Source organism: Tachyglossus aculeatus, chromosome 21, assembly GCF_015852505.1.
Source record: "Tachyglossus aculeatus isolate mTacAcu1 chromosome 21, mTacAcu1.pri, whole genome shotgun sequence".
Lineage (NCBI taxonomy): Eukaryota > Metazoa > Chordata > Mammalia > Monotremata > Tachyglossidae > Tachyglossus > Tachyglossus aculeatus.
In genome coordinates, this window is record NC_052086.1 from 66,138,345 (window position 1) to 66,156,810 (window position 18,466).

The window sequence follows — 18,466 nt, forward strand, 5'->3', positions numbered from 1 at the left end:
GGAGGGGGGACGAGGGGGAGAGGAAGGAAGGGGCTCAGTCTGGGAAGGCCTCCTGGAGGAGTCTCAGCTCCTTAAGTTATGTGCACAGCCATAATTTTAGTGTCTGTCTTCCCCTCTAGACTATGAGCTCCTTCTGGGCAGGGAACACGTCTACCAAACCTTGCTTATACTGTATCCTCCCAACCACTTCATACAGTGCTCTGCACACAGTAAGCATTCAATAAATACAATTGATTGATGTACTCCAAGATCCTACACTGACCTAATCACTTATTCCACCCTGTCTTGACTACTTCATCAGCCTCCTCGATGACCTCTCTGCCTTCTGTCTTTCCCCACTCCGGCCCATACTTCACTCTGCCCGCCAGATCATTTTTCTTCAAAAGCGTTCAGTCCACGGTTCTCCACTCCCCAAGAACCTTCAGGGGTTGCCCATCCAGCTCTGCATCGGACAGAAACTCCTTATCAGCTTTAAATCCCCTTGCCCCTTCCTATCTTCCAAGCAGGGCGGCTCAGTGGAAAGAGCATGGGCTTTGGAGTCAGAGGTTAGGGGTTTAAATCCCGGCTCCACCGACTGTCAGCTGTGTGACTTTGGGCAAGTCGCTTAACTTCTCTGGGCCTCAGTTACCTCATCTGTAAAATGGGGATGAAGACTGTGAGCCCCTCGTGGGACAATCTGGTCACCTTGTAACCTCCCCAGCGCTTAGAACAGTGCTTTGCACATAGTAAGCGCTTAATAAATGCCATTATTATTATTATCTTACCTTCCTGACTTTCTACTACAACCCAGCCCACACACAATGCCGACCTCCTCACTGTACCTGGAGCCTGTCTAGCTCACCACTGAGCCCTTGCTAACATCCTCCCCCTGGCCTGGAACGCCCTCTTCCTTCACAGCCCACAGACCATCGCTCCTCCCCCGCATCAAAATCCTACTAAAATTTTTCTCCCAGATGGATGGAGCATATTTTCCCCAACCCCTGTGCCAGAAACCTAACGGTGTCCCTCTAGCGCTGCGCTCACCTCCCCAACCTCTTCCACTCCAGAGACAGAGACTGTAGTAGGAGAGTGACGAGGTGAGGTAGGAGGGGGCAAGGTGATGGAGTGCTTTAAAGCCAGTGGTGAGGAGTTTTTACTCTCCTGAAGTGCTTTAGTAATAATAATGATGGTATTTGTTAAGCGCTTACTATGAGCCCCTTCCTTCCTCTCCCCCTCCTCTCCATCCCCCCATCTTACCTCCTTCCCTTCCCCACAGCACCTGTATATATGTATATATGTTTGTACATATTTATTACTCTATTTTACTTGTACATATCTATTCTATTTATTTTATTTTGTTAGTATGTTTGGTTTTGTCTCCCCCTTTTAGACTGTGAGCCCACTGTTGGGTAGGGACTGTCTCTATATGTTGCCAATTTGTACTTCCCAAGCACTTAGTACAGTGCTCTGCACATAGTAAGCGCTCAATAAATACGATTGATGATGATGATGATGATGTTCTAAGCGCTGGGGGGATACAAGGTGGTCAGATCGTTCCACGTGGGGCCACCAGTCTTAATCTCCATTTTACAGATGAGGGAACTGAGGTCGAGAGAAGTGAAGTGACTTACCCAAAGTCGCACAGCTGATAAGTGGCGGAGCCAGGATTAGAACCCATGACCTCTGACTCCCAAGCTCGGGCGCTTTCCACTGAGCCACGCTGCTTCTCCAGTGCTCTGCAGAGTAAGCACTCAATAAATGTCATTGATTGATTGACTGATGGATACTATAGACACAAAAACGATGCACGGCTTTAGAAACATTCCCATCAGCTCAATGCACACACAATTTGTGCTAAGGAAATAGGGGATGGGACAGAGGCAGTGTGCACGCGCGCACAAGAGTGCATGGTGCTGTCAGGGCCCTGGCTGACACATTTTTCTGTTCAGTCACACCCACACACTTCTGTAAATTTCACTTTCAGAGGTGTCAACTTGGATTACACGGGACAGTGAACAGCAACAGTTCCAATCAATAAGGATTAAAAGGTCCCCTTTAAAACTGATGGGAAGACATTTCTTCTCCTAGATCGTGAAGATTAGCAGGAAAGAGAAAAACTGTGAGGAATAGGAGGCTTTTCTTATTCCTGAATCTGAAAGCTGAGCTACGTAAAGTTTGAGCATGCATAAAGGAAGATAAGAAAGTGGGTGTGGAAGAGACGTGGGGTGATAGAGGGTGTATGTGGGTTACCTACAGAAGGTGAACCCAGCATTAGAGCAGTGATTAGTAAATAATAATAACGATAATGATGGTATTTCTCAAGAGTTAATTTTGTATCAAGCGCTGTAATAATAATAATAATGATGGCATTTATTAAGCGCTTACTATGTGCAGAGCACTGTTCTAAGCGCTGTACTAAGTACTGGTCAAAGTCCCTGTCCCACGTGGGGTTCACAATCTAAAGAGGAAGGAGAAAGGCACTGGATCTCCATTTGACAGATGAGAAAACAAGCAAAGTCAAGCCACTTGCCTAAATTCACACAACAGACATGTGGCAGAGCTGGGATTAGAACCAAGATCAATCAATCAATCAATCGAAAGGAAAAGGCAGATTTTAGTGTTGCTGGGAAGGTAAAATAATAACAACTATGGTATTTGTTAAGTGCTTACTATGTGCCGAGCACTGTTCTAAGCGCTGGGGTAGATACAAGGTAATCAAATTGTCCCACAGCGGGATCATGGTATTAATCCCCATTTTACAGATGAGGTAACAGGCACAGAGAAGTTAAGTGGCTTGCCCAAGGTCACACAGCAGATTAGAACACACGACCTCTGACTCCCAAGCCCGTTCTCTTTCCACTAAGCCATTTATTGTGTTCACCTCTCCAGATCCTTACAATCCTTTTTCTAATTTTTTTAATAATTTGGGGGGTAGCTAGAGCTGTTGTTGTGAAGTCACCCCACACACTCCTTTCTCCTTCTCTGCTTGTAGTACCGCAATCCCGATCCGGCCAAATCTGCTGCAACGGAGACAGGGACGAACCGGGAAGGATAGGGCTGTGACCATTGTGTTCCAGTCAGTCAATCGTATTTATTGAGCGCTTACTGTGTGCACAGCACTGTACTACGTGCTTGGGAGAGTTCAATACAACAATCTAACAGACGCATTCCCTGCCCACAATGAGTTTACAGTCTAGAGGGACTCTATGGTTCACTCCCACACCTCCACCGCTGCTGCTGGTGTCACCCCCTAATCTACACTCACTCCATTCATCTCCATTCCTTTTCCTTCAATTTTGGTTGGAGCAGGAAGATGGGGCTGGAAGTGGGAAGAAGAGGGAAGTCAGCTGACATTATTATTTGTTAAAAAAAACAAAACTGGATTGCAGGGACGGAGGTTGGGCGCAGAACTTTTCTAGGAATAGAGAAGATAAAGTTCATTCATTCATTCAATTGTGTTTATTGAGCGCTTACTGTGTGCAGAGCACTGTACTAAGTGCTTGGGAGAGCACGATATAACAATAAACACATTCCCTGCCCACAATGGCCGATTTACAGCGTAGTGCCGACGCTGATTCTGGCAGGGATAGTAACTAATTGCATGCAAGACTGTGGGCAAATATACTCCGTGTTCTAGCCCTTCAGGATAGAACCACACTTTCTAGAAACACAAACATTTTGTGTCACGCATTAATGATGTGAATACTCTCTCCATTAATTCCTGCTTGTGGTTCCCAGTGTTAATGCTTGTTTGTTACCCTCTTGGGGGGAAACCCTGTAGGGCTGGTTCCTTGTTCAATATTTAAAACTGTAAATGTTTGAAAGTCCCTTTAAGGAGAAAAACAGAACAGTGTGGGATCATTACAACGCATCAGATTGCAAATAACGGAGAGAGAATGAGTGAGAAAACCAACTGATATCTAGTGTCACCTACCTGGTGCAACTTTAACAGGACAGCTTACTCGGCTCTGTGCTTCAGTCTTGTTGGGATGAGATGGGATTAGAGTTTCATCTTCGTGGTCTGATTTTGAGACAACTTCTAGCAGTTGGAGCATTGGATGTGAATCAAATTTCACACAGCGAGCTGCACGGGAATGGATACTTTGTATAACTGGTGAATAATTTCAATGTACTTATTTGTACCTATTCCTAAAGTACCTACTCAAGTGCAGATTCAACAAAGACCAATAAAGCACTGTGCCCATAGCAACAGCAGTAGCTGAGAGGTTTTTGCCACTAACGAGGAGGAAGACAAGGATGCTACTTAATTCCCTCTTCTTTCCCTTCATCCCTCTAGACTGTAAGCTCGTTGTGGGCAGGGAACCTGTTTACCAATTCTGTAGTACTGTACTCTCTCAAGCACTTAGTACAGTGCTCTGCACACAGTTACTGCTCAATAAATTCCACTGATGAGGAAGATGGTCTTTCCTTCCCATGCATCAGTAGCCACTGCTGCTGACAATACTAGGCCTCCTTTTGCTAAGGGGACCCTTAATCAATCAATCAATCACATTTATTGAGCGCTTACTGTGTGCAGAGCACTGTACTAAGCGCTTGGGAAGAACAAGGTGGCAACATATAGAGACAGTCCCTACCCAACAGTGGGCTTAATGGAATCCTCCCTAAGCCATCTGGGAAGCGGCATGGCCCAGGAGATAGAGCACGGGCCTGGGAGTAGAAGGACCTGGGTTCTAATCCGACCTCTGTCACTTGCCTGGTGTGTGGCCTCAGTTACCTCATCTGTCAAATAAGGATTAGGGCTCAAAGCCCCAAGTGGGACAGGGACTGTGTCCAACCCAATTAGCTTGTATCTACCCCAGTGCTTAGTACAGTAGTTGGCACTTAGCAAGCGCTTAACTAAATACCATAATAGTAATAATGGCATTTATTAAGCGCTTACTATGTGCAAAGCCCTGTTCTAAGCACTGGGGAGGTTACAAGGTGATCAGGTTGTCCCAGCTGGGGCTCACAGTCTTAATCCCTATTTAACAGATGAGGTAACTGAGGCACACAGAACTTAAGTGACTTGCCCAAATTCACACAGCTGACAAGTGGGGGAGCCGGGATTTGAACCCATGACCTCTGACTCCAAAGCCCGGGCTCTTTCCACTGAGCCACGCTACTTCTCCAAGCCTGTCAGAATGTTAAACAGAGTCCTTAAAGCAGGATGTCTGGTCCCTGTAGATTTCCCCTACTTCTCCTTCCCTTTCCTGGGGCAGTTACAACAACTTCAACAGGTTTAGACCACCCTGAGATGCAACATATCACCGTGTCCTCTGGTAGAATAGCATCCTTTTTTTAATGGTATTTGTTCACTGCTTACTACTTGCCAGGCCCTTAAAGCACTGGGGTAGATAGAAGCTAAGCAGGTTGGACACAGATCGGGTCCTCCATGGAGCTCACAGTCTTAATACTCATTTTTCAGATGAGGTAACTGAGGCCCAGGGGAGTTAAGTGACTTGCCCGAGGTCACACAGCAGACAAGTGGCAGAACTAGGACTGGAAACCAGGTCCTTCTGACTCTCAGATCAGTAGGCCACGCTGCTTCTCTGGAACACTTTGACAGGGAATAAACCAAAGTGCATGTATGACTGCAAGCCCAATATTTCCATCTTTACTTTCCATAAAAATCTGGGTCAACAAAGATGTAAACAGAGAGGAACCAGAAAATGTATTTGGATTTTCAAATGGCCTTTGCAATATTACCCCTACAGAGGTTTTTTTTTTTCAATCCAAGTAACTGGAAGACATAACCTGTCAACTAGAAAACTGGCTATAAGATAGAAAACTAAGGATACGGGGAAATGGCCACTTTTCTGTATTAAAAGGGTACATAGAGTCTTTCAGGGATCATTGTTAAGGCTGGTTTTCTTGATCATCTCCATGAATGATCTAGAAGGGAGAACGTGTATGAAATCTCCAAGTCCAGAGACGGCACAAAATTCTTAAAGGTGGCAAAATGCCCCTTTTAGACTGTGAGCCCACTGTTGGGTAGGGACTGTCTCTATATGTTGCCAATTTGTACTTCCCAAGCGCTTAGTACAGTGCTCTGCACACAGTAAGCGCTCAATAAATTCGATTGATGATGATGATGATGAAAATGCCAAAAAGATGGCATTACACTGCTGAAGGATCTCAAAAGGTTGAATGGTGGGCTGAAAAATGACAGGTGAGTGTCAGGGTGAGTAACACAAGATAATGAATCTAGGGGAAATTCTAAGTACACACTTTTCATGGTTTTTTAATACATCCAAACAGCACTTACCAGTCTGATTTTGATAAAGAGATGGTGCTTTTCCTATGGATTTCCCAATTATCTTGGAAGCCTTTTCTTCTATTAGAGCCTCCTTGGACTTGTGCTTTGGTGAATATAAAGCACAAGTCAAACAACTCCTTTTCAGTATCACCTTTGGTGTGAAACTAGTTTTCTTATAAAGTTACAAAAGGAGGGCCCTGGGCCCAGGCCAGCTATGCCCAAGGGCATTATTTCTCGTCATTCCCTCCCTACCATGGCAGAACTTTCCCACCCAGCTACAGCTGCTGCCACCATGATCAATCCCTTGACGCAACCTGAGCAAGGCTGCCGGACAACTTGACACCGAATGGAAGACAACGGGCAAATGAAATCTCCCTTTCTGACTCCTATAGTAGCCACCACAGCATCCTAAGTAATGAGCTCCTACACTTTCATCATTTTTTGAATTACAATCTTAAAGGGGATTAAGACTGGGAGCCCTATGTGGGCAAGGGACTGTGCCCATCCTGAATATCTTGTACCTACTCCAGTACTTAGTACAGTGCCTGACAGAGTAAGTACTAAAAAAAGCTGATCTGCACATCTGTTACTTCAGCCAGCATGGAAATTTGATATATTTGCTTTCCAAAGCAGTACAATAAGCAGAAAATTTTAACATCTGAAAACTGAATACAAAATATAGGTTCCTCCTTCCTGTGACTGCTTGCTATTAACGAGGTTTTCCCTCCCCAGTGTGGGATATTACAGCTATTTCAATCTCTAAAAGATACCATAGGTGAAGCCATCACGGGATTCTCACATTCAGGAGCCTAAAGGGAGGGAAGAAAGAAATAGTTAACATGGAGAAAACTGACTTTAAGAAAACCAATTTTAAGAGGCAGAAGCCACTATCTGAATGCCTGAATCAAAGGAAAAACCAAGAGGGAGATAAGTCCCAAGAAAAATGATGGATATTCTTTAGAAAGACATTTCAGCAAGCTTTGGAACTCAAAACACCATGGCAAGAGGAAAGACAAGAAGGGCCACAAGGTGCCTAACTGGCTAACAAACTCGTGATGGCTCTGAGGGGACATGGGGATTGTCTCTATCTGTTGCTGAATTACACTTTCCAAGCGCTTAGTACAATGCTCTGCACACAGTAAGCACTCAATAAATACGACTGAATGAATGAATGACAATGGGAAAGCTACCGAAAGTGGAAGACCAGTCCACCAAAGATTATATAAACTCAGGATTAGAAAAGTGAAAGTTGGAAAGGAAATGGTAAACAACATTGAGTCACAAAAGTTTCCCAAACCCGTCAACCTTAACTGTATTGAGCTAAAGTGGGAGGCCAGGGAAGATGTCATCTGTCTGGGATTGACAGGTGATGGTGAAAAGGTAAAGATATTAAAAGCACTTCTCATGTCTATCCAAAAAAAAATCAAAATTGAGTAGCTAACCTGGGCAAGTCCCACTAGGGATGCAAGGTTATGAAAGAAACTAGAATTAGTGAAGAAACGATTAAAAGGGGGGAAGCGGCATGGGCCCGGAAATCAGAAGGACCTGGGTTCTAATCCCGGGGCTGTCACTTGTCGATTGTGTGACCTTGGGCAAGTCACTTCACTTCTCTGTGCCTCAGTACTTCATCTGTAAAATGGGGATTAAGACTGTGAGCCCCATATAGGACAGGGACTGTGTCCAACCTATTAGCTTGTATCTACCCCAGTGCTTAGTACAGTGCCTGGCACGTAGTAAGCGCTGAATACTATTTAAAAAAAGGATTTTAAAAGCAGATGTGTTTTAATTTGCAGGGCATGATGACGTGCGTCTTGGGGTACTTAAACCACTGATGGGTTTTACTGCAGTCACCAGCTATTAATTTTTAGAACACATGGGAAATGGAAGAAAATATGGTCTGAACCACACTAATTCTTGGCAGGGAATACAGGCTGCTTGAAAGTCATATCCTGAGGGGTGTTATCAATAGCTCAGTGTCAAGCCAGGGGGATGTATGCAGTGGTAAATCACAGGGTTCAGGCCTGGGACTAATTCCAGGCCTTAACATCTTAACAGATGAGCTGGATGAAAGAAGTGGGAGTACGCTCGTCAAATTTGCATATGATATTAATTTGGATGGGGTTGGTAACCTCTGAAAGGCAGAAATGGAATTTGAAGCAGCTTAGATCAATCAGGAAAATGTTATCAACAAAACAGAATGAAATCAGTAGAGATAAAAGCAAAGAGATGTATTTAGGGATGAAAAACAATGCAAATACAGTAAAAAAAACCTCTCTGGGACTATAATTAAGCTAGAAGTTTCAAATGAACGGAAAGTGAAAAAAAAACAGTCAGCAAGGATCGGAATGTGTGGTCAGGAAGTTGTCTTTTCTCTATTTCAGGGGTTTTCCATTTGTCCTGGGGTTAGTCTGCAGTCTTGTAGGAGTTGAGGGCCATTATGGCAGGGGTGACAGCTTCTGCCACTGCTAAACTGCCTCTTGCTTGGTCCCCTGGCATGGTGACAACTCTGAGAAGCCCAGTCAGAAGCAGAACAGCAGCAGCCAAAACAGGGGAGAAAAGAAATTGTTTCTATTGCTTCCACTGAAACAAGACAATGCTGGGGACACCGCAGGAAGAAGCAGTTCCCTAGCCCTGGAAACATAAACACTGGGAAACAACAGAAGCAATAGTTTTTTTTTTGTATCTGTCCTTGCTTAGTAATTGGATAAAAGATATACTCAAAAGCAGCTTGGAAGCAGCACTGGCCTAATGGAAAGAGCCCTGGGTCTGGGCATCAAAGGACCTCGGTTCTAATCCCTACTCCTCCATTTGGGCAAGTCACTTAATTTCTCTGTGTCTCAGTTTCCTCATTTCCTCCTTTTACAGATGAGGTAACAGGCACAGAGAAGTTAAGTAATTTGCCCAAAGTCACACAGCTGACAAATGGTGGAGCCAGGACTAGAACCCATGACCTCTGACTCCCAAACCCATGCTCTTTCCACTAAGCCACGCTGCTTCCTGTTCATGATACATATTCAGGATATTATTCTGACCCCAACACAAAATCAGTTACATTACATTATTCTAGGCAGCATGGCCTAGTGGAAAGAGAATGGCCCTGGGAGTCAGAGGACCTGCGTTCTAATCCCAGCTCTAATATTGTCCTGCTGTGTAACTCTGGGCAAATCACTTAACTTCTCTGTGCTTCAGTTTCCTCATCTGTAAAAGAGGGACTAAATCCTATTCCCTCCTATTTACATTGAGAGAGCCATGTGGGACAGGGACTATATCCAACCTGATTATCCTACATTCACCCCAGCACTTAGAACAGTGTTTGACACATACAGCATAACAAAAACTGTTATCATATTGTTCCTTCCCTATATTTTAATATTTTAAAATCAAAGCTCTGTTTGCTAGAGATAACATTTCATTTACAAACCTCAGACTTCTTTGTTTATTTCTAACTGGCCCAACTCAATTGAAGAAGACTTTGTACAGATAAAGTGACTGAAATCAGATTTGAGGTTTGTTAAACCACTTACGCTCCCATTCAGAAAGCTCTAAACAAAAATAAATATGCAAAGCTCTTTTTTTGTTTGTTTTGTATGGTGTATTTTCACTAGAATTTGTAAAAAAGTATTTTGAAGGACTGTGAGCCCACTGTTGGGTAGGGACTGTCTCTATGTGTTGGCATTTTGTACTTCCCAAGCGCTTAGTACAGTGCTCTGCACATAGTAAGCGCTCAATAAATACGATTGATGATGATGATGATGCCCTCCAAGGGTGAGGATTAGTCACTCAAACTCTCTGTAAAGAGAAGGGATACCCCAGAAAGTCTGAAAACTCCTGGGAAATGACTTTCTCGAAACAAATTCTAAAGTCATTGTCTTTACCTGCTGTCCACTTGCATGTTTGGGCCCTTCTGGAAAATCATCCATCAGTTTGTTTCCTTCAGCTTCAATCACCTCTTCCGTAACACAGACAAGTGCACAGCTTATCAGAGCTTCAAAGAATTCAAGAAAAACAATCTGAAAGGTAAATTCAAACATATGGTTTAGCCTAACAGGCTTAATGAAGACCATATCCTTCAACATGAAAATTACCGCAATTCTATTAATAAAATCCTTTCAGGTTGGCAACTGGAGAGTTTCCAGTACTCTACCAGTCTTGGCTACAGAAGGGAGAGTCAAGCAGAGGCATACCCATTTCATTCCTAGCTTGGGCAGTGGCTAGCAAGTGGAAGGCAATCTGCTACAAGTCCAAACTCACCCGTGCTGGGCAGCGGCAGCATAAGAGAGAATCGAGCAGGAGACTCAAGTTTATTGTGCAGAAGGAGGCAATAGTAATCCACTGCCGTAGTTTTACTAAGAAAACTCTATGGATACACTACCAGAACAATTGCAGATAGAGGTGGGACATTTTGGGAGAAGCAGCGTGGCTCAGTGGAAAAAGCCCGGGCTTGGGAGCCAGAGGTCATGGGTTCTTATCCCAGCTCCGCCATACGTCTGCTGTGTGACCTTGGGCAAGTCACTTAACTTCTCTGAGCCCCAGTTACCTCATCTGCAAAATGGGGAGTAAGACTGTGAGCCCCACGTGGGACAACCTGATCACCTTGTACCCCCACCCGGTGCTTAGAACAGTGCTTTGGACATAGTAAGCACTTAACAAATGCCATCGTTACTATTCTGGGAGCGATCAATCAATCAATCGTATTTATTGAGCACTTACTGTGTGCAGAGCACTGTACTAAGTGCTTGGGAAGTACAAGTTGGCAACATATAGAGACAGTCCCTACCCAACAGTGGGCTCACAGTCTAGAGGGGGGAGACAGAAAACAAAACCAAACATATTAACAAAATAAAATAAATAGAATAGATATGCACAAGTAAAATAAATAAATAAATAAATAAATAAATAAATACAGTAATAGAGATGTGTCCATGGAGCCACTAAGAGTCAGAAACAACTCAACGGCATAAGGCAATTAGGAATATTAGACAAGGCCTTAACTAACCACTTTGAAATGCTGGGAGAAAATGTAATTTTGCCTTTAAAGAAAGTTTACAAAAAATATATAAATGCTTTAGGATTATTCGCACAGTCTCTGGCTTTGTCTTAATTACAAATATTATTTTAACAGATTCCCTCATAAAAAGAGTTTCTTAAATCTGCTAGATATTTGCAAATAGAGTTCCTTTCATCTTGAAGATCTAGAGAGGAAACTTATTCTTCATTCAGCTCCCCCTTTCCTCTCCATCCAAACTGCTTCTACGCTGATCCAAATACTTATCTTATGCTGCCTTGACTACTGGATCAGCCTCCTCAATGACTTCCTTGTCTCCTGCCTCTCTCCACTCGAGTCTTCACTTCGTTCTGCTGCTCGGATTATTTTTCAAAAAAACCTGTTCAGTTCAACGTTTCCCCACTCCTCAGGAACCTATAGTAGCTGCCCATCCACCTCCAGATTAAACAGACAGTCCTTACCATCAGGTTTAAAGCACTCAATCCTACCTTACCTCAATAATTTCCTGCTACAAAAACCAGCCCGTGGATTTTGCTTCTCTAACGTCAACCTAAACACTTGAACTTCGATCTCATCTATCTCACTCCCGACCCCTTGCCCATATCCTCCCGGTGGCCTGAGATCCCCTTCCACTTCTTATACAAGAAATCACAATCCTCTCCACCTTCAAAGTCTTATTAAAATGACATTCAAGAGACCTTCCCTAAGCCCTCACTTCTCCTACCCCCTCTCCCTTCTGTTGCCACCCATGTACTTGATATTCACCCCATCTCAGCTCCATAAAAAAATAAAATTTATTTGAATATATCTGTCTCACCCTTTAAACTGTAAGCTCCTTTGTGGGCAGTGAATGTGCCTACCAACTCTGTAGTACTGTACTTGCCCGAACACTTAGGTACAGTGCTCTGCACACGGTAATCACCCAATAAATACCACTGATTGATTGACTGATTTGTATGCAGCCTGAACTGGAATATAAAAATCATAGCTAATTTTCCAGCCTCAACAGTTTCTAACACCTGGAGGTGTGGAGCTGGAGTGAGTAGTGGAAGAGGGAAAAGGGATGAAAACTTTCTGAAGAAACACTTAGAGGCTCTGTCCGGTACGCATTTAAGTTACTGAGAGGTTGAGAAAATTTCATGGAATATGCTACTAACAATGTCTAACTTGCTTGACGGCACATCTCCTCCAAGAGGCCTTCCCTGACTAGGCCCTCTTTTCCTCCTCTCCCACTCCCTTCTGCCTCAGCCTTACACTTGGATTTGCACCTTTTATTCACCCATCCCACAGCCCCACAGCAATGTACGTATCCATGATTTATTTAATGTCTGTCTCCCCCTCTAGTCTGTAAGCTCTTTATAGGCAGAAAACATGTCTATCAACTCTCCCAAGCGCTTAGAACAGCACTCTACACACGGTAGGTGCTCGATAAATACAATTGATTGATCAATTGATTGCTAGGTAGTTGTCAGGGTGCTTGATTTGCTTTTGGAATTTGAATATAATTCAGGTGAAGTCCAACAATGTAGTTTTTACTTTAAAATTGTAACCCCTTGGGTGTTCTCTAATTGGTCCATTCTACTTGAATGCCAGCTGTTTACCTGGGGGTGGAGGCTGGTGTGGAGCCTGCTTTCCCCTCCTCCTCTCATCCACTTGCTTCTCAATATCATCATCATCAATGGTATTTATTGAGCACTTATTATGTGCAGAGCATTGTATTAAGTGCCTGGTAGAGCATAGTACAATGGAGTTGGCCATCACCTTCCCTGCTAGTCTATGAGCCCATTGTTGGGTAGGGATTGTCTCTATTTGTTGCCAAATTGTACTTTCCAAGTGCTAAGTAAAGTGCTCGGCACACAGTAAGCGCTCAATAAATATGCTTGAATGAATGAACGAGTTTAGAGTTTAGCTATATCAAAAAAACACTGGTAATTTGGACTCTGATGAGTTTAATAATACCCTCACTGTTTCTTTTATCTAAAATTTCCTGTTGACTATGCTTTTGTTTGATCTACTTGTCAGTCAACTCACATTAAACAAACCCCATAGGAACAAACGTTTCATTTTTAAGAACACTAAAAGTGATTGTTTGTAGGTATTCCTAAAGTCAGCTTCCAGAAAACAAATTTTCATATTAACAAATGCAAATCTAAATTCCCTGAAAAACATAAAACCAAGCAGTTACTTTACACTCACTGAAATGCATTTTTGCAGTTAATCTGGATTTTTTTGATATTTCTAAATTTAGAACAGTTCATTGTAAGGCAATTTTTATAGTCACCCAATTACAGTCTGGTCTACACTATTTGTGATTTGTCCCACTATACCTCTAGTTCTAAAGTGCTGTCAAGTCCATCATATACATCAGGATTATCCTCTGCAAGGATTTCCACAAACTTCTTGGCCGTTAGTTGTTTGTCTATAATTTTAAAATCCTGTAAAAAGATACAGTGAAACGTCTGCTAAAAAGTAACTTTTCACAAAAATTCTCAACCTGTACCATGTACAAAATATGGAAAAATTAATCAATTTCTAAAAGACTGTACACATATAATTTTGAACAATACTGCCTTAATTCTTTGTTAAATCTTAAAAATTCATAGCAAATATGTATAAATAGTATTATGATATCTCCCAAAATCAAAATTATCCGGTGATGAAATGTGAGAATCCAAATATATTGTTCACAACTGAGGTCAGATAGGAAGTTACAGCATATTTTTCAGAGAACAGAAAAACCAATTCTATTTGTTCTGTTTATTTCTTTCACTGGCATATTTCCACTGGCAAAGTGAAGTAGAAAATGACTGTGAGTTGTCCAGATAAACAATCCCTTCAAATATTGATGGTTTTACCTAAAATTCTCTGGATTTATTTGGATAATTGCCTTATTCTTCTTCACTCTCCATATACGGTCTATGCTTATCATTAAATATAGTATTAAACACAAAAAGAATCCCTCCATTTATTCCTAGATAATTTCATCCACTTTCTCTGACCCAAACTTAAATAGATAAGAATGTAAAACCCAAACAGAAATCATGTAAGGAGATTATACCTTCAGCATCCAGAGGAAGTGCCTCATTTTCATAGAAGGCTCATAAGGGGGAAGAGGTCTTCGTCTACAATAAGCTGTGTAAATATCCCAGCATTTCTCGATGTAAGTCACTGAATATACTGCTCGTTGTTGTTCACAAAACAAATTGCCTAAAAGAGGAAAGGTGGAGACATTCTTTTTTTTTTTCATCTGTATACCACATTTTCTTCTAAATGAATTTTTTCTAACTATATATATTCTTAATGTTACCTTTGACATGGCAGGCATTGGGGCTAATGTTTTCAACCATCATTTTGGTAAAACACTTGTAGAGAGAGGGGTCTTTAGTTCTGCAATTTAAGAGATTAGACGTTATATTTTCCCTTCTTTCCTCCCTGACTTCCATCTTCAACTGCTCACTCTCCAATGACTTTTTCCCCACTGCTTTCAAACATCTTCCCTATCCTAAAAAAATCCCTCCCTTGACCCCACAACTCCTCCAGTTTTCACCCCATCTCCTTCTTGCAATTCCTCTCTAAACTCCTTGAGCAAGTTGTCTACACCTGTTGCCTCCAGTTCCTCTCCTCCAATTCTCTCCTTGACCCCTTCCCAATCTGGCTTCCGCCTCCTTCACTCCAAACCACCCTCTCAAAGGTCACAATGATTTCCTTCTTGCTAAATCCAGCGTCCTCTACTCCATCCTAATCCTCCTCGACCGCGCCTGCTCTTTAGCGGGCTCCTCCTCTGCCTTCTGCTCCCCGAGGGAGTCCCTCAAGGCTCAGTTCTGGGTCACCTTCTCTTCTCCATCTATATCCATTCCCTTGGAGAACCCATTCACTCCCATGGCTTTGGCAGTCTTCTCTATGTGGACAATTCCCAAATCTACAACTCCAGTCCTGATCTCTCTCCTCTACAGTCTTGCATTTCCTCCTGCCTCTAAGACATCTCTACTGGAATTCCCGTCGACACCTCAAACTAAACAGGCCCAAAACAGACCTCCTTAACTTCCCATACAAACCCTGTCCTCCCATCACTGTCTCCCTGTCCTGAATTTCCCATCACTGCAGACAGCACTGCTCTCCTCCCTGTCTCAAAAACCCACAACCTTGGCATTATCCTTAACTCACCTCTCTCAATCAACCCCAATATTCAATCTTTCACAAAACTCAGTACAACTTTCACGACATCGCTAAAATCTGCCCTTTGCTCTCCATACAGCTGCTACCATGTTAATCCAAAGATTTATCCTATCCCACCTTGATTACTGCATCAGCCTTCTTGTTGACTTCCCTGCCATCTGTTTCTTCCCCATTTCAGTCCATACTTCACTCTGCTGCCTGGATCATTTTCCTACAAAATCATTCAGTCCATGTTTCCCCACTCCTCAAGAACTTCCAGAGTTGACTATCCACCTCTGCAGCAAACAGAAACTCCTTACCATCAGCATTAAAGCACTCAATCACCTTACCCACTCCTATCTTACCTCCCTGATTTCCTACTACAATCCAGCTCACACACTTCGCTCCTCTAATACCAATCTACTCCAATATTGCCACCAATCTCTCATCCACATCTTGCCGCCGGCCTGGAGCGTCCTCCCTTTTCACAGCCGACAGACGATTACTTGCCTCACCTTCAAATCTTTATTAAAAGCATACCTAATCCAAGAGGCTTTCCCCAAATAAACACTCACTTCCTCTTCCACTCCCTTCTGCATTACCTCTGCACTTGGATTTGCACTGTTTATTCACCCTCCCCTCATCCCCACAGCAATTATGTACATATCTGTAATTTATTTATTTATATTAATGCCCATATCCCACTTTAATAATAATGATGGCATTTGTTAAGTGCTTACTATGTGCAAAGCACTGTTCTAAGCGCTGGGGAGGATACAAGGTGATCAGGTTGTCCCACGTGGGGCTCACAGTCTTCATCCCCCATTTTACAGAGGAGGTAACTGAGGCACAGAGAAGTTAAGTGACTTGCCCAAAGTCACACAGCTGACAATTGGCGGAGCCGGAATTGGAACCCATGACCTCTGACTCCAAAGCCCCTGCTCTTTCCATTGAGCTAGGCTGACTGTAAGCTCGCTGTGGGCAGGGAACGTGTCTACCAACTCTGTTCAATCATTCATTCATCGTATTTATTGAGCGCTTACTGTGTGCAAAGCACGGTACTAAGCACTTGGGAGAGTACAACATAACACCAGACATATTCCCTGCCCACAATAAACTTACAGTCTAGAGGGGGACACAGACATTAATATAAATACATAAATAAGTAAATAAACAAATAAACAAACAAATTACAGATATATACATATGTGATATGGGGAAGGGAGGGAGGATGAATGAAGGAACAAGTATGAGCGGTGCAGAAGGGAGTGGAAGAAGTGGAGAGGAGGGCTCAGTCAGGGAAACTTTTTTTAAAAATTTCTCCTTTTAAACAGATGGGCAATAAAAAAAAGGAAGAAGGTAAAAGAGGAAAAACAAAATGAGAGTGACCAGAGCAACATTCAGCAATCCCTTCAAATAACCAGTTCCCCACTAAGAATCATTTAGGAATCAATCCCCTTCACCTCCGACACCCCTTTCGTTAACATACAAACAATGCTTACTGGTACTCTTTGTGATAAATGTGGCATGCCAGGTGCAAGAGGTAGCTCAAAAATGTTCTCAGTAACAAAGTTTCAAATGGAAAATGAATTTCTTCAACTTGTGCTTTATTGGCTAAAATAAGAAAATTGAAGAAAACAATTACTACTGAGCTCTCTGTCTTGGTTTCAATCTTTTTTTAAAATAGGATAGGTTAAGCGCTTATTGTGCGCCAGGCCCTGTATGAAAAGCTGGGGTAGATACAAGCTGACGAAGTTGCACCCAGTTCACGTTCCACATGGGGATCACAATCTTAATTCTCATTTTACAGATGAGGTGCTCGAGACACAGAGAAGTTAAATGAGTTGCCCAGGTTCATGCAACTGACTAGTGGTGTAACAAGGATTAGAACCCAGATGCTGTGACGCCCAAGCTCACGCTCTTTCCATTAAGCTCTGCTTAATGTTTCAATTACAGTTGGAGTTTTCCCCTTGCCTATCTGATATACAGAAGAGCTATACTTGACAGATCTCTCTGGTGAATGTTCAGCTCAGTGATGAGGGTTAACTTCTTACCTAGAAGTTTAAGTACAGAGGCAAGACTTACAATTACCTGCTTCTGAACATCAGCTAGTGCTACCAAGTAATACCATTTAGAACACTTTTATTAACTATGCAATGCTGACTCCAGCTGACAAGAAGCCAGGAAAGTGCTCAATTCTCTTTTTTTATGGGCACGGAGCACAACTGTGCAAGAGAATCTCTCTCAACAACCTTCACAATCATGGAAGCATAGCGTAGTAGTCAGAGCACGGGCCTGGGAATCAGAAGGTCATGGGTTCTAATCCCGGCTCCACCACTTGTCTGCTGTCTGACCTTGGAAAAGTCACTTCACTTCTTTGTGCTTCAGTTATCATCCATCGTATTTATTGAGCGCTTACTGTGCGCAGAGCACTGTACTAAGCGCTTGGGAAGTACAAATTGGCAACATATAGAGACAGTCCCTACCCAACAGTGGGCTCACAGTCTAAATCTGTAAAATGGGGATTGAGACTGTGAGCCCCACGTGGGACAGGGACTGTGTCCAATCCCAGCGCTTAGTTCAGTGTCTGGCACATAGTAAGCACTTAGCAAATACCGTAATTATTACTATGGATAAAATCTCACCTTCGCCAGCACCGTGTTTGAACTGAAGGCCTGCTCTACTCTAAGCAACTGGACTATTCAGGGTACCCTAAGTATACATTTTTACTTTTCTTATAATATTTTTAAGTGCTTACTATATGCCAAGAACTCTTCTAAGCACTGGGGTAAATACAAATATTTCATGTTGGACACAGTCCATAGCCCACATGGGGCTCACAGTCTTCATCCCCATTGGATGAAGATGGGGCAATGGAAGCACAGAGAAGTTGAGCGACTTGCCTAAGGGTCATACAGCTGAAAAGTGGAGGAATGGGATTAGAACCCAGGTCCTTCTGCCGCCCAGGCCTGTGCTCTAGCTACTAAGCCACCCTGGAATTTGTCGTTAAGCATGTATAATCATTTCTTCAGTGTACCTAGCTCAGGGTTGCATTCTTCCACAACGTAGCA

General features: G+C 42.9%; 1 protein-coding gene and 1 non-coding gene across 2 annotated transcripts in view; one reads left to right on the top strand and one right to left on the bottom strand.

Annotated features, from left to right (window-relative positions):
- LOC119942146 (radial spoke head 10 homolog B2-like) overlaps positions 1-18,466 on the bottom strand; it is a 44,852-nt gene that overhangs the window by 1,842 nt on the left and 24,544 nt on the right. The window contains exons 13-20 of the mRNA XM_038762801.1: positions 16,898-17,009; positions 14,548-14,627; positions 14,299-14,447; positions 13,568-13,675; positions 10,111-10,245; positions 7,006-7,044; positions 6,245-6,338; positions 3,914-4,063 (exon numbers count right to left, since the gene is read on the bottom strand). Coding sequence (XP_038618729.1) covers positions 3,914-4,063; positions 6,245-6,338; positions 7,006-7,044; positions 10,111-10,245; positions 13,568-13,675; positions 14,299-14,447; positions 14,548-14,627; positions 16,898-17,009 — 867 coding nt within the window. The remainder of the gene's footprint in view (positions 1-3,913; positions 4,064-6,244; positions 6,339-7,005; positions 7,045-10,110; positions 10,246-13,567; positions 13,676-14,298; positions 14,448-14,547; positions 14,628-16,897; positions 17,010-18,466) is intronic.
- On the top strand, positions 10,339-10,476 carry LOC119942951. The gene has a single exon (XR_005455443.1). It is a non-coding gene; the product is annotated as a small nucleolar RNA SNORA7 (small nucleolar RNA).